The sequence below is a fragment of the Coregonus clupeaformis genome, chromosome 3, assembly GCF_020615455.1.
Source record: "Coregonus clupeaformis isolate EN_2021a chromosome 3, ASM2061545v1, whole genome shotgun sequence".
NCBI classification, from domain to species: Eukaryota; Metazoa; Chordata; class Actinopteri; order Salmoniformes; family Salmonidae; genus Coregonus; species Coregonus clupeaformis.
In genome coordinates this window covers 22,765,372-22,781,558 of record NC_059194.1, presented here as the reverse complement: position 1 = coordinate 22,781,558, position 16,187 = coordinate 22,765,372, and the positions used below count along the sequence as shown (strand labels likewise).

At 44.4% G+C, this 16,187-nt stretch overlaps 2 protein-coding genes across 5 annotated transcripts; both read right to left on the bottom strand.

Moving 5' to 3' along the window:
- On the bottom strand, positions 1–1,615 carry LOC123481735 (gastrula zinc finger protein XlCGF46.1-like). The gene is made up of 3 exons (XM_045206548.1): positions 1,024–1,615; positions 517–917; positions 1–132 (listed from the first exon to the last, which is right to left on the bottom strand). The coding sequence occupies exons 1-3, from the start codon at positions 1,613–1,615 to the stop codon at positions 1–3; spliced, it is 1,125 nt and encodes a 374-aa protein (XP_045062483.1).
- A 2,934-nt stretch (positions 1,616–4,549) lies between these two features.
- On the bottom strand, positions 4,550–15,531 carry LOC121542118 (calcium-binding protein 2-like). 4 transcript variants are annotated; one of them, XM_041851597.2, is made up of 7 exons: positions 15,474–15,531; positions 14,476–14,781; positions 6,123–6,153; positions 5,839–5,973; positions 5,522–5,631; positions 5,182–5,338; positions 4,550–4,998 (listed from the first exon to the last, which is right to left on the bottom strand). In XM_041851597.2, exons 1-7 carry the CDS (start codon positions 15,504–15,506, stop codon positions 4,973–4,975), a joined length of 798 nt encoding a protein of 265 aa, XP_041707531.1. In that variant the 5' UTR covers positions 15,507–15,531; the 3' UTR covers positions 4,550–4,972. The 4 variants fall into 4 exon arrangements, with proteins under 4 accessions (XP_041707531.1, XP_041707539.1, XP_041707548.1 ...); XM_041851605.2 differs by having other exon boundaries at positions 5,191–5,338; XM_041851614.1 differs by lacking the exons at positions 14,476–14,781; positions 15,474–15,531 and adding an exon at positions 9,669–10,127.
- Positions 15,532–16,187: the final 656 nt, after the last annotated feature.

Below are 16,187 nucleotides of genomic sequence, written 5' to 3'. Positions count from 1 at the left end.
TTACCCATTCTTGTGGTGCGACGTGGAGGTAGGTGTGTTTGGTGTAACTGGCATCAGTAGTTTGAGGGGCCCTGCTGGTGTGGCTGTGGTCTGGCTCGTTGTGGGGGCGGGGGATACGGCAGTGGCAGGTGACTGGACAGGAAGGGTGTCAGGTTGTCGTGTGAGCAAAATCATGAGGGGTCCCTCCCCCACGTTTTTATTTGAACCCCTGATACAAAACCGGACCAAGTGCTGCCTGCTGTGTTGGGGGTTCCCCTTGTTTGGGTAGGGCAGGTGAAGTGGACAGGTCTCTCTCTCCCCCCTCTGGTCGTGGTAGAATCTTTGGATACCTGCGGCCCTGAATCAGTACCTCAGCCTGCTACGTCTGTAGGGGGTCAGGGTGAGAGGTGCGGTTGTGTGCCTCTAGGAGGGCCAGGTTAGGGAAGTCTGTCTTGCAGGACTTGCACCTGTATGGCTGCTCACTCTGGTGTAACTTCCTCTTGTGGATCCGCAGACCAGTGGGCCGAGAGAACTTACGCTGGCACAGCTCACACTCATATGATGATCTCCAGTGTGGGTGAGCTTGTGGGATGCCAGGTAATGCGTCCGCTTGAAACTCAAAGTGATGAGGTCACATGGGTACGGGTGCTCGTCGTTGTGTGTTCGGCAGTGCAGCATGACCTCATAGTCCGTCTTGAAGCTCTTCCTGCAGTCAGGGCAGGGGTGTGTGCGCTCCAGCCGGTGACGGAGCACGTGCACGTTAATCTCGTTGGGCTTGCGGAAGGTCATGATACAGAGGCTGCAGCGGTGGGGCCGCACCTCGGATTGGGTGACCAGGTGGCGTCTCAGGTGCTTGGCGCAGCGGAACCCCTTGGAGCAGTGTGGGCAGAGGAATGGCCAGTCCACCTGGTGCGTCATCTGGTAGCCGCCCAGCTCCTCTACGTGGAGAAACCGTTTGTGGCAGATGGAACACTTCGAAGGCTCGCTTCCCGGTGTGTATGCTCTCATGGACGGTCAGCTGCTCCGGAATGGAAAAAGTCTTACCGCAGTCAGTACACATGAACAGTTTAGGCATGAGTGGGGCTGGGGTGCGTTCTTGCCTCTCTCCTTGGATGTGCAGGTGGCTCTTGAGCCCATTGGTGGGGTAGAAGCGATTGGGGCAGTGAGGGGGGCCGTGGGGCTTGACGGCGCTGTGTTGACGGCGGCACTTGCTGAGAGAATAAGGGCGTGTGAAGCGCTGGTCACACACATCGCAGGCTTTGGCCCCACTATGAGTCAGCAGGTGGGAGGCCAGACCTTTCCGTTTCCAGAAGCCCCGGCCACCGTGAGGGCAGGCATGACCCTGCAACCATTCAACTTCCTCCCCTGGCCCCAGTCTGTGTCTTCTAAGGACCCACTCCTTACTGAAGTTCTTGCCGCACTGTGAACAATTATGGGAATAGGTTGTCCCTTCTGCCTGGGTCTCCAGGCCCTCCTCCCCCAGCTCCTCCTGATCATCCCCCAGCTCCTTCTGATCATCACCCAGCCCCAGGTCCTCCTTTCTGGGATTAGCCAGCTCCAGGCTGGAGGGTCGCAGGCTGGCCTCCACCTCCTCTGTGGCCCACACCTTTCCCTGCCTCCCTGAAGATGAGTTCATACTCCAAGTCTTGCGCGGCTTCCACAAAACAGGATACAGCTGTCACCTCTTCATCAAGCTCCAGAGTGTCCTCCTCATCGCTCTGCTTCTTCTCTTGGACCACCTCCGTTAGCCCTAAAGTGGAGAGATGTAATTACAGTAGCTAACGTTAGCTAAGTAATTCAGTAACATGTTAAGTTGTATCATTCAGTATGCACAAGTTATATAATGTGAAAGTAAACAGAAAAACATGACGCTTTAGAGAAATTCAATGACAAATGTACCATGCGTAGCATCACCTGTGGCCTGTATGTGGTACCGCAGCTGCACTTTATGGTTATTGAGCTGGTTTGTGAATGAGCCGAGACGGTTCTCCGGTTCATTCTCCCCGCAGGTCTCTCTGTTTGCCCGTCTCTCCTCCAGTCGCCGCGTCTCCTTCTCGTCACTCTCTCAGACAAATTGGGCCACACTGTCCTTCAACCACGACAGGAATTCGCCTGTGACATGTTCCAGATTGGTGTCTATGCAATCTTTCAGTTGGTTTTCAAAATCTCGCATGTTATCGAGGCACGATTGTGGTATGACGGCAGCTTTGACAGTTGTGCTTCCAGTGTCTTTGATGGCATCATTGCGGGTACAATTAGGTAATGTATGCTTTAGCAATAAAGTTCTCATCCATCAGTCGTTTAGAGGCAGAGTCCATGAAGCAGTTGAGCTGTATTTGAAAAGACAAAAGATGTTACGTCTATTTGCATTACGTGGACTCAAACTTCTGCTTCGTCTTCTTCTTCTTTGGAGTTTAACGGCAGTTGGCATCCAACATGTTGGACTATAATATAAATCCATTATGCTTTGTGATACAAAAAGGGGAAAGGGGAAAAATAAATAAACTAACCTAAAACAAATATATATATATTTATTTAAAAAACACCCTTCCAATTAACCCTACACTCATTAAAAACCCACTACCCCATTCCACTACTTTGACCCTATCTGCTCCTGAACCATGCCAACGGCCTGGGAGGACGGGACACCACCACTCAACACACCCTGTAACTCTTCTGAAGTCAAATCTCATATACCCAAATACGTCTCTGCAGCTGCCACCACAACATCTATTTTCTGTGATTTACATTCCATTTCTGCGGTACAGTTGATAACCTATGAATACTAAGAAGCCAACCATACTGAAGCATATATCACTTGTTGGCCTATCCCTCTGTGCTGGCACAGATCTACTACTCACAGGGATCCTCTCAGAATCCCCGACCCTCTACTTTCTTCACTGCCTCAGCATATGACACCTTCTGCACTACTCTGACTCTAGCCACCTCAACCTGCTTCTCTCGCACCGGACACTTCCGATCCCCAGCAACGTGTGCACCCCTATAGTTGACACACACAGGACTGACAGTGACTCCTCTGTTTCACCACGCTCACCACCGGGTCTGCGTAGCACCAAACGGCGGACATCACAAACACCAGGAATTTCCACACTTAATGCTACCCCAGAAATCACTCCTTTCAATGGTGCCCTGTTCCTAAGAGCAAAGCAGGAAACAGATCTTGACTCAAGTTGTGTGACACAGAGCGCCCTCTCCCTCTGGTAAGAAGAAACACAAACAAATATCACAAGTCCACTACAGGTTACCTTCACTGATTCAACTGCACCCAACTCCTTTCCCACCCACCCTGAAACCACAAACAGATCTGCCAAAAGACAAGGATCCACCTCACTTAACTCGCCCTCATTCACTTCCATTTCACCTCCAGAACTCGGTCTGTCACACTGCTCACTCTGTTTGCACTTGACACCACTCTTCCTCGACACCCCATCTCCATTTTTATCGCCATCTTCCTCAAATTCAAATTAAACCTCTGCTTTCCTCATTCTCTTCTTCCTCTTTTTTCCCCTCCATTCCTCCACATAAATCTACCTCTGTGTCCCTGTCCCAACATTCCTCTTCTCCCAACTTTGCGGCCCGGTGGCATCCCAACGTAACTCCATATCATAATCATACTGCTCACCTCGGAAACATGTCTTCTCCGGGCGCCAACGTTTTGAGAGCATGAGCAGTGGCCACACACAGAAAAACGACCCCCGAACTCAACTCTGTTCTACTCCCGTTGTGGCGGAAAACCTTCAGCTCTCTCTTGGTTCTATGCAATTTCGCTTCAGCTCATGTCCATGCACCATATGAACTACGACCCTTTCTCTGATTAATTTCTGTTACACCCAGCAGCTCAAGGTGATCAGCCCGGACTCAAACTTGCCACAGTGCTGCTCATAAACCTAGTGTCTTCGCCTATGTACAGCAGAGGAGGCTGGTGGGAGGAGCTATAGGAGGACGGGCTTATTGTGTAATGGCTGGAATATAATTAATGGAACTATCAAACATATGGAAACCACGTGTTTGACTTGGTTCCATTTATTCCATTCCAGCCATTACAATGAGCCCGTCCTCCTATAGCTCTTCCCACCAGCCTCCTCTGATGTACAGGTATGCTTTGAAGAAATAAATCGTTTCAGGGATATTGCTTTCAAAACTTGGCTGTTGTGGTTTTAGGCTTGATAATAATAGAATAGCCACTACTGCACATCCACTGGGCCACTGAAGTCCAAAATTGATTTATTTCCTTGACCAGATAGGCTAAATGCATAGTTTTTTCCCGCCGGCCCTGCATATATTGTCATGTTTAGAAGTTCATAGAATTGCTTAGTTGGTTGAAACTAATCTTTTCCAGCCAACCGTGAGCTCATTGGCCTTGAACAGAAGAGGTACCATACTGTGTTTAGAGAATGTGAATATATCATAGACATGATCATTATCCCTCTTTAGTTTTATGTTGCATTCAAATGTGTCTCATGTTATTATCAAATGATCATCAATGAATTAATTAATAAAAAACTGTCTTATAAATGATTACATTTAAGATAACATATAAACGGCAATAGAAACACAGATTACTTTTTATTTGAAAATAACGTCACATTTTACAAACAAGGTTAAACCTTTGAACACAGAATAAAAACATTGACTTCAACAACCAAAAAAGACACTTTAAAAAGATAAGATATAATCATGACAGCCATGCATTTGGATTTTGATATGTTACAACCAATCAATGTTCAATTTAACTGTCACAGCTTGAGTTCTAAGATTTGTAGAACTACCTTAAGAGTTCACTCAATTTAAGTGCTGCTAAACAAAAAATTACAAACCGAGGTCCAGTCAGTAGAACAATAATGTTCACTACAAATGTAGTGGTCCCATTTCTAGTTGTTCACTACAAATATAGTGGTCCCTTTTCCAGTTGTTCACTGCAAATGTAGTGGTCCCTTTTCCAGTTGTTACACAACAACGCCATCTGGTTATCTCAGCGTGACATCATTCGAACAAATTCTGCGAAAACAGGGAGGGATAATGACAGAAAGAGAGTTAAATGAAAAGGAGACATGATTATCCCATACACAGACCAACAAAAAACCCAAGCCACTGCTTCTAACAAATATAAATCAGTACTGAAGCTGAGCATGGGTGCACACACAAACACGCACCCAAACACACACACACACAAACACACACCTCTCTCACCCTCAAAGTCGACCAGTCCGTCCTGATTGAGGTCCACGTCTCGGAGGATCTCGTCGATCTCTCTGTTGGTCAGCTGTTCTCCCATGAGCTTCTTCATGGCCTCCCTCAGCTCCATTATACTGATCTGACCATCACTGTTAGCATCAAACTGAGAGAGGGAAAGAGAGAGAAAGACACAAAGAGAGAGAAAGAGTGAAAGGAGGCTATAGTGACAGTTACTCACATTGAGAAAGACAGCAACCATCTCTGTCAGCTTTGAGCCCACACAATCAGAGAGAGAGAGAGAGAGAGAGAGAGAGAGACAGAGACAGAGACAGAGAGAGAGAGAGACCTCCTTGAATGCATCTCTCAGTTCTTTCACTCCGATCATGTCTGCTGTCTCTGCCAGCATCTTTGGGCCCATCAGCTCCACAAAGTCCTCAAAGTCTAGTTTGCCGCCACCTACAGACCAGATAAAAACATTACTACTATTACTCATAGTTACAATATGTCTTTCATTGCCTAAATATTCCTTGATTTTGTCTTTCCTTGGTTCATAATTCGTTGTAATAATCAACCTAATTTCTGCCATAGCACTCTAAAGTTTCAGATATTCTATGAATCTGTGGTGTTTCCGCTGTCTCATGTTGATGATGCCATCAGACTCACAGATGGACTGGCCCAGCTCTATGAGCTCCATCTCTGTGGGCATGTAGCCCATGGTCCTCATGCACTCTCCCAGGTCCTTATAGCTGATGTAGCCATTCTTTTTCTTATCAAACTCCACAAATGCCTCGCGAAGCTCTGCACACACACAGGCACGCACGTACGTGCGCACACACACACAAACACAAGCATACAAGTACACACACAGGGTAAGAATTAGAGAATCTATATTGTAAAACATGTCATGGTATGATTCTGATTGTGTGAGATAGAAGGGGATAATCTACCTTCAATCTCCTCTGGTCGTAGGTCCCTGTCCTGTTGGAGGTAGCAGAAGGACATCATAAGCAGACTGGTAGTTACACATGACACACACACACACACACACACACACACACATACACACTACATCACAAACACACAATCTGTTTACACACGTACCCACAATAAGACAAACAACATACGTGCATGCTTTTATGTTGATACAACAACTGCAGTCAAACACCCAGATGCAAATCTAAAGATCAACAAACACACAATGTTCAACCACTGATATTATGAAATGCACAATGAGCCTCAATCACAAAGACCATGGGAACCAATCAGCCAAAGATAGAAAGAGGAGGAGAGAAAAGAAGAGAGAGAAAGAGAGAGAGAAAGTCTGCCATTTGTCTTTCCTTGATAAAATATACAACTCTTTGCTATGGTATGATTCATATATAAAGGCAGAGGCGGTACATGTGATTTGCAGCGTGCCAGTAGACACACATTATTAGAAAGAGTAAACCAGGATGCTCTGCAAAGTTAGACTAAACAGTATATCTATCTAGTACATTGCGTCTAAAGATGGAATATATCTGAATCTAAATCTATACAGATTACATTGTATGAGCCATTTTTGTATTATGGACCCAGTAAAACACTTTCACAAAACATCAATCACAGTAGTAACCAGATTATTGGGGGATGGGGGGGACGGTGGGGGTTGCCCCCCCCCAACAGCTGGAGATTAGGAGATTTGGGTGGTTTAGTATAAGTGAGACCCTTGGACATATAATGTGCATTGTTTATACACACACACACACACACACACACACACACTGTAGGTCGTGCCTGTTTTGGTGTAGTAGGACATTAGGTTGAGTTTGTTTGGTGGCAGAGAAATATAGGGAGAGAAAATCCCTGTAGATCTCTTTCGCTTTACTAAGGACGTTCTTCTTGGAATCTCCCTGTATGTGATAAACACAGTCAAGGTTTGGTTGGGCTCCTCTCTGCCTACAGTATGTACTTTATATAGCAAGTTTGATTGGTTGTCCCATGATGAAAATGAAATGATTGTGGAGAGAATGTTATGTGGTGAGAATGAAGTGAAGATGATCATGATGTGTGTGTGTGTGTGTGAGTGTGTGTGTGAATAGTTTAGTATGTAATTGTAAGTGTACATGTGTGTGTGATTGAGTATGCGCTTGCATGCATGTGTCTCAGTATGTGTGTGTATGTGTTCACTAGTGTGTGTACGTACGATCTGGCTGCTTGCAAAGCCCTGTTTGAGGAAGATGCAGGCGGGGCCCACGATGCTGTGTAACACGGTGCAGTTCTGGACCAGTGCAGACAGGGGCGCCTTAAACTCCTTGTCCTCACCCGATTCCTCCTCGCCCTCCGACCGGGGCCCCTCCTGGCCCCATGCCCCCCCCTTGCCCCCCTGGGGCTCGACGGCCCCCTTAGAACCAGAATCATCCAGAACTAGTGAACCCAACAGTCGTTGGTTTCACACTCTGTTTCCCACTCTGTCTGCTGAGGTCTGACAGCCAGCTGTCCACAGCACTAGTCCTCAGGGAGATCAGATGTTACATCAGCAAACAGGACAGGACAGGATTGGCAATCTCTGTCCGATTTTTAGAAGTTTAACTCTATCTACATGACAAGCCCTATCAGCCAGTGGACCAGCAGCCTAATAAGTCTAGCTCTCTGTCTGTTTAAGTGCTGGTATGTGTATTGGTTACAAGAAGCCATGCTTTCCCTCCATCTCTCACTCTTTCTCTCTCTCTCTCCATCTATCTCTTTCTCTGCTCTGTTTTCCGAGGCTCAGTCTTGGCTCAGTGTTGGATTGGGGTGTTCATTCTGCTAAGTGTTCAGACACTCTGCTCAAATCAGAGACTCAACACAATGTTACATAACACACTTACAGATTACATCGAGTCAATATGAGAATACCAGAGTTGTGTTTAGTTACAGTTTTTCTCAACCTGTGTACAAGCATTTTAAGAGAAAAGGTTGCAAATGTGTTCACTGTTTCTGGCAATCAGTAAATACTACTGCACAATATTGTAAATGGAAGGTACAATATAGGGAAAGATCTAGGCAACAGGGACAGTCTAATTCTTAAGATTTTTTACAACATTGCAGACATGCAGAGAATGAAGGTGAGTTACTTCTAAGTAACTTTGAGTTACTTAGAAGAACACATTTTTCCCACATCATTTCAACCCTAAAAATCTATGTGATGATGTTGAATCAACGTGAAAAATCAATTTGCCAATAGTCATCAACGTAAGGGCATTTTGTCTTTTTTTCACCCAACTTTTAACCTAAATCCAATGACGTGGGTAATTTTTTGTTGTTGATTTCACTTTGAATTCACGTTAGTTGACAACTCAACCAAATGTGAATCAAAACTAGACGTTGAACTGGGGTCTATACCGAATGGGTTTTGACCTTCCATTATAGAGCTTTGTTTTGGTGTGGATTGAGGCCTATATATTCATATCAGTTGTGTTCCTCCATTGTATTCACCTTTCCTTGTTTCTACTGAGGATTGTGTTTCTGCTAGCCGATGGAAAGTCTAAGCCTATGTTTAGTATTGAATACATGGTATTGGGTTGTGATGACACTGATGAATGATTCCTGTACAGTGTGCTTATTTTCTATTTTCTTTTTGATCAGGAATAATATTGAATTTGATGTGTTTGAAATTGTTTGGTGAAATATGCATAAAGGGAAAGACATTATCCATAATTATGCACCCTTTGATAGTTGTATTTCCAATTTTGATCATCATGATTTAGTGACAGCAAAGCAAATCTTTTGATCACTGGAATACAAAAAAAAAACAGACTAACTTTCTGTTTTGTCAGCTTAGACTCAAGATAAATAAATGTTTGTGTTAATCTTTTTGCAGACAGTCGTGTTCTTTTGAGTAATGCATTAGCAATTGTGACAATATCATATAGAATTGATGAATATATTTAAGTTTTGAGAAGGCAACTACATTTTGAAAATGCATTTACTGTTTTTCAGAAGGCCACAGAGTTATGTGTCTTGAGAACACTGTTTTGAAAATCGACAGCATTGATCTATTCAAAAAAATGCTTGTATGCGATTGAGAAAAACTGTAGTATCAAAATCCCAATGTCTAGTACATGATTGATCTGGTTTTGGGGCCTGCCCTTTAGGAAACACAACTATAAAGATCTCTGGGGATTAATACTGCTCATTATGCTTGGAGATAATCAAGTAAAGGTCTCCATTGTACAGAGATGCAGAGACATTATGCATATAAGTGAAAAGGAAACGTCATAGATTGTCTCTACTGGAGTTGTTCAGAATAATTACGTTATATTGTTTCAGATCAATGTTGTGACAATCATGCAGATCAATGTTGTTTATAAATACACAGGACCTATTCTAAATTGAGTACTTGCAGAACAAATACATTTTGTCAATATTGTCATGATACTGCACACATAAACACACATAGACAAGGAAGTAGCAAGCAAGGGTTGCTCTCGTCCCCATATCTTTTAAAAAACAAAAGCAAATTGAACTACTCTTACCTTCTTCATTTTGTTTTTCATGGATGGCTTGGTACAATTTCCCATCCCCTATCCTCAGTGTGAAGTAACACTCTTGACCCTCCCTCTCTCTTCCCTCCCGCTCTCTTCTATCGTTCTTGTTCCTATTTTTTCTGTCTTTGTCTCTCTTCCCCCTTTCTTTGGAGTTCTAAAGGTCCCACCCGAGGTTAGAGTTCTGAGGTGGGGTCCAGGAGATCCTATCACCCGGTCACATCGTGGTCTGAAGAGCGATGTTCATATCAGAGTTGAAACACATACAGTAGTACCTCTAATCCACACTCAGAAGATCCTAAATCCCCTAAAACAAGCATGAACCTAGCCCACTTCTATGTCTGAACAGAAAAGAGCTGCATGACATTCTGTCCATGCGTGCATTACTCTGTCTCTCTCCCTCTCGCTCCTACTCACTCGTCAACTCTCAATTTTACCCCTTCTTTAATCCCCTATCTCTCTACCCCTCTCCCTCCCTCCCCCTCTCTGTCCCTGGAGCAAGGCTTGTTACGCCATTCAAATGACTGCATTTATGTTGGGTGGTGAGAGGCAGACAGATAGAGAGAGAGAGGGGGAGAGATAGATAGAGAGAATTAGAGGGGACAAACGCAAGGGATTTAAAAATCCCTATCCCTGCATTTCAGATTAAAGGGAGAGATGGAGGGGTAAGAAGAGAAACGGATAGAGTAAGGAGAATGAGAGAAACAACAAAAGAGGGAGAAATTGAGGACAGGTTGGAGAGAGAGGTGATGCAAGATGAAAAGAGATGGTGAGAAGGTAAAGAGGAGGAGTGATGGAGAAACAAGGATGGGAAATTCAGAGAGACAGGGAGAAAGAAAATGGAGCTGGTCAAGGGATAAACATCTACGGGAAAGCAGTAAGCAAAACAGCGAAAGAAAGAAAAAATGAGCAAGGAAGAAAAGAGCCAAGAGTGAGACTGATGCTCAAACAGCCTGGAAGCTGCGGTCTTGGGCTACCATTAGATGAGTGTGTGTGCGTGTGTAAGAATCACACACACACACCTTTAACTGTATGCGTGTGTTAATCGTATCCAAACCAAATACGCGCATCACAGTCGACTGCTCTGATTGGTCTGTTTTTAAAATCAATAAAAACATCTTCACGCTTTCATTGGATGTCAAATGTAGTATTCTCTCTGATTGGTGAATCATAAAAGCATTACAGAGGGTCTAATCTGAGCTGTAATGCTGTCTAATCCAGAGACACAGGACATAATATCAGACACTCCAGGACAACATTTAAACTGTGTTTCTGTGCCACAACACTGACTCACATGACTAAATAAATACTATGACTAGTGATGGGAATTACATGCTGTATAAGGACAGGCTGAGAGAGAAAGGGAGAGAGAGAGAGAGAGAGAGAGAGAGAGAGAGAGAGAGAGAGAGAGAGAGAGAGAGAGAGAGAGAGAGAGAGACCAATAGGATTTATTTATTGTCAACAGGGGCAGATGTTAACATACGGTAGCCTGACTTTGTAGAGCTTATTACTAACGCATACCATTCTAAGCCATTGTTCTTATGATAAACCTTGGGGGTATAAGGCTAAGGCAAGGGTTAAGGTCCATAGACTCTGGTCTAAGGTCAGATTTGTGTTTCACCCCCATATGGTTAAGGTTAGGATTGGGAGGAGGTAAACTGATGCCAGATCTATGCCCATTGGTACCTAGCGGGCCCCAACTACTATCCAGAGAGTTCCATACCCTCAGAGGTTAGAAGAGGGGTGAACTCTGTGATAGGCCTGGTCCTCCAGCTGGGACTTGTTATGATGCACAGCTGTGAACTAAGTACTTTGGCAACTTCCAGGCTATTGGGTAATCAAACACATCAGTGTGTACATTTGTGTGTGTGTCTGTTGTATAAATAACATTTGTAGTAGGATATACATTATGTGACATTCCATGACCACTCAAAGATGAGGCTTATCTGATTAAATTATTATTCAATACTGTAGTTTGGTCGTCCGTCCGTCCGTCCGTCCGTCCGTCTGTCACCCTCTCTCACCCTCTCTCTCTCTCTCTCACCCATTCAAACCCGGAAGTATGGTGATAGTAGTAGATAGTAGTAGACGTATGAGTGCCAAGAATGACCCCGCCACATTCTATATCAATCCGCTCATCTTCTCACCCTCAACTCCCCATAACACACAGCAGTGAGCCCCTCACACACACACACACACACACACACACACACACACATTCATAGACACACAATATAATCTGAAACACCAAAAGATGCTAAAACCTCTTATAACATCTATGTTGATTTACTAGAGGTAGAGAGGAAATCTGCAGTAATATATTAGCCAAATTTAGAAGATCCAAAAATATATTCATTGTGTAATTAATTCACATGAAAACAAACAGACACAAACACACCCATACACACAAACACACACCTGTTTTGAGCTTTTCCCGTGCGGCGAGCTCATCCCTGCTGAACCACCTCCTCCGGCGGAAGAATCCTTCGGAATGATCATGAACATCTCGGTGTCGCTTGCTTACACGCTTTCTCTCTTGCTCCCCCTCCCTTTCTCTCTCTCTCTCTCTCTCTCTCTCTCTCTCTTCGCTCTCACTCTTTCTCTTCCTCCCTCTCCTCTCTCTAGTTTTCCTAATGGATTTTATTTTACAGATACTTCAAACTGACCTGACTAGTTCTGTATCTATTAAAGTTTTTTTTTTCTGGACTCTTCTAATTTCTGCTTTGACTTGACAATGCTTCCTCTCTCCCAAGTTTAAAATCAGAAAAAATAGCAAACTTTTCCTAAATAAAATTGTTCTCCCTTTGTACTCCCCTTCTCTTTTCTCCCTTTCCCCCGTCTCTATCTATCCCTGTTCAGTGGTTGGTAGTGCATGCCTCTCTCCATCTCTCGTCTTGTTTGTCCAGGTGAGGGGGTTTTATCATCATGTGTGCTGTAGCTCAGAGATTGAGTTCCTGCATCTCTGCCTCTCTCTCTCTCTTTCTCTCTCTCTCTCTACTCTCTCCCCCTCTCTCTCGCTCTCTCTATCTTCCTATCTCTCCATCCCCCCCCCCCACACACACACACACACAAATTTCTCTCTCTCTCTCTCTCTCTCTCTCTCTCTCTCTCTCCCATTCAAACCCGGAAGTATGGTGATAGTAGTAAATAAGACGTATGAGTGCCAAGAATGACTGGGTGACAGATGTGTATTACAAGATCAACTGACCACTTTTCCTCTATACTTTTGGAGACAGACTTGGACTTAGATCAAATTAACATTTTGCCTCATGTCATGACTAAATCTTTAACAAGTACTAGGTCAGTTCTAGGTCAGTTCAACGCTGCAGTGTCAATTTAATACCACTAGAGGACAGCTTCTGTCCAAAATATAGTACAAAATATAGTATTCCATAAGTATTTGGCAGAATTTAAAGCGGCAATCAGCAGCTGAAACAACAAAGAAAGTGGCAATCACACACACACACACACATTAAATACTTTATTTGAATCCACCAAACCACACACACACACACACACACACACACACACACACACACACACACACACACACACACACACACAAACACACACACACACACACACACACACACACACACACACACACACACACACACACACAGGGTTAATGAGGACTAGGCCCAGGACAAGTCTGGTAAACAACACTGATGCTGTTGAAAGGATAAACATTGTTGCAACCAATGCCATTAAGACTGATTACCTATCTAATTTATATTTTATTATTGATCATGTCAATGAATCATGTGACTCTGTTGGGTTTCTGGTTCTGTGTGTTCTAAACAGCATCTGATCTCTATCAGGTATCAGTATTAGACATCTCTGTCACACAACCAGTATGGGTGTCAGCTCACAACCACAACCACACACACGCGCACGCAAGCACACACACACACACACACACACACTTTGTGTGCTCTGCATGCCGAGAGGACGGAGTGTGTGGTAAGTGTGTGTGTATTGAGACAGACTCAGGTAGACATGCGTCATGTAACCTGACTCTTACCCCTGACTGGAAGTAAGGCTCTGGTCACTATGGTGATATGCGTGTAGGAGCCGGTAATTCTGAAGACGTATTGTGTTCTGATCAGGTGTCAGATACTGATACTAGTATCCAGTGACTCAACCTGTCAACTACAGGAACTCTGCAGTGACTCAGTGAGTCAGAACCAGAGCCGAATACGGGCACGGAGGAGAGCAGGCCAGGCAAATCTACTGTTCTCCCCCCCAAGACTCTGAAGCCATGTGATGTTGTGCTGTTGTGTCGTGTCATGTGGGTGGGGATGAGTACTGTTTGGTGTTCAAAATGATATCTGTTACGGATGACACTTTCCTAATGTAGCAGATGCCAACGAAGGAGCTTAAACCCTCACACACGCTACCACATGAACCCTGAACACAAAGATAAACAACACAACTCTGTTAGCATCAAGGCTAACACTAGAGCAGGGTCCAGTCTGACTATTAGCATGAGCGCTAATCAAAATACACACTATAAGCAGTCCAGTCAGTGTGGCTTAGGTCAGAATTAACCATGGGACATAGGATATAGGATAAGCAACTACCGTAGAGTATGGGGACAGAGTCAGCGTTTACATTTGGAGCATGGGGGCTTAGAATTTCAATCAGGACCTTGGTGGATTGCAATCATGCCTTGGATGGATGGACATGGACACACACATACACAGACACACACACACAGACACACAGACACAGACACAGACACACAGGGCTAAAGGAGGCCTATCCGAGGTCAGACCCAGGTCATCCTGGTTCTTACCGGTCCGAATACTGGGTCCATTATAGGCAGCAGGTCTATGGGCTCCTTCTCTTCCTGCTTCTGGCCACCAGTCTTCATCATATCTGCCACCTTGTCCTCCACATTCAGGTCCTCCTCTTCCTCCTCTTCGTCCCCTGTACCCCTCTCTCTGTCTCTGGGGAAGGGGGTTGGGGTCTGGCTGTACCTCCTACCATGGGGGGGGTTGACTCCAGCCGCTGAGACCTCTGAGTCTCCACTCTGCTCACTGGACCACCTCCTCTGCTTATTCTGCTGTTTCTGAACCTTCTTACTGATCGCTGCTTTTACCTGCATGGGGAAAGTACAGGTGAGAGATCCATTATAACAACGTTGATGCTGATAGTCAGGAACTGAGTCAGATCATTACAAGTGTTTCATACAAACTATAAAATGTCGATGTGCCCTTGAGCAAGGCACTTAACCCTAATTGCTCCTGTAAGTCGCTCTGGATAAGAGTGTCTGCTAAATGACGTAAAATTACTTCATAATGAACAATAATTGAGTAACGAACAAATTGGTGTTTGAGGTAAAAGTATTCTCCATCAATTAATCTTTTTTTCTTAATTTTATCCCATAACATCTGACAGATGAACTTTTTTCATATACCGTACCTGCAAGGAGATCTCTACCCCCGCCACATTCTATATCAATCCGCTCATCTTCTCACCCTCAACTCCCCATAACACACAGCAGTGAGCCCCTACACACACACACACACACACACACACACACACACACACACAGACCCACACACACACACACACACACACACACACATTTATAGACACACAATATAATAATCTGAAACACCAAAAGATGCTAAAACCTCTTATAACATATATGTTGATTTACTAGAGGTAGAGAGGAAATCTGCAGTAATATATTAGCCAAATTTAGAAGATCCAAAAATATATTCATTGTGTAATTAATTCACATGAAAACAAACAGACACAAACACACCCATACACACAAACACACACCTGTTTTGCGCTTTTCCCGTGCGGCGAGCTCATCCCTGCTGAACCACCTCCTCCGGCGGAAGAATCCTTCGGAATGATCATGAACATCTCGGTGTCGCTTGCTTACACGCTCTATCTCTTGCTCCCCCTCCCTTTCTCTCTCTCTCTCTTTCTCGCGCTCTCTCTCTCTCTTTCTCGCTCTCACTCTTTCTCTTCCTCCCTCTCCTCTCTAGTTTTCCTAATGGATTTTATTTTACAGACACTTCAAACTGACCTGACTAGTTCTGTATCTATTAAAGTTTTTTTTTTCTGGACTCTTCTAATTTCTGCTTTGACTTGCTTCCTTATCCATCCAATGCTTCCTCTCTCCCAAGTTTAAAATCAGAAAAAATAGCAAACTTTTCCTAAATAAAATTGTTCTCCCTTTGTACTCCCCTTCTCTTTTCTCCCTTTCCCCCGTCTCTATCTATCCCTGTTCAGTGGTTGGTAGTGCATGCCTCTCTCCATCTCTCGTCTTGTTTGTCCAGGTGAGGGGGTTTTATCATCATGTGTGCTGTAGCTCAGAGATTGAGTTCCTGCATCTCTGCCTCTCTCTCTCTTTCTCTCTCTCTCTCTCTCTCTCTCTCTCTCTCTCTCTCTCTCTCTCTCTCTCTCCCCCTCTCTCTCCTGCTCTCTCTCTCTATCTTCCTATCTCTCCATCACCCCCCCCCCACACACACACACACAAACACTCTC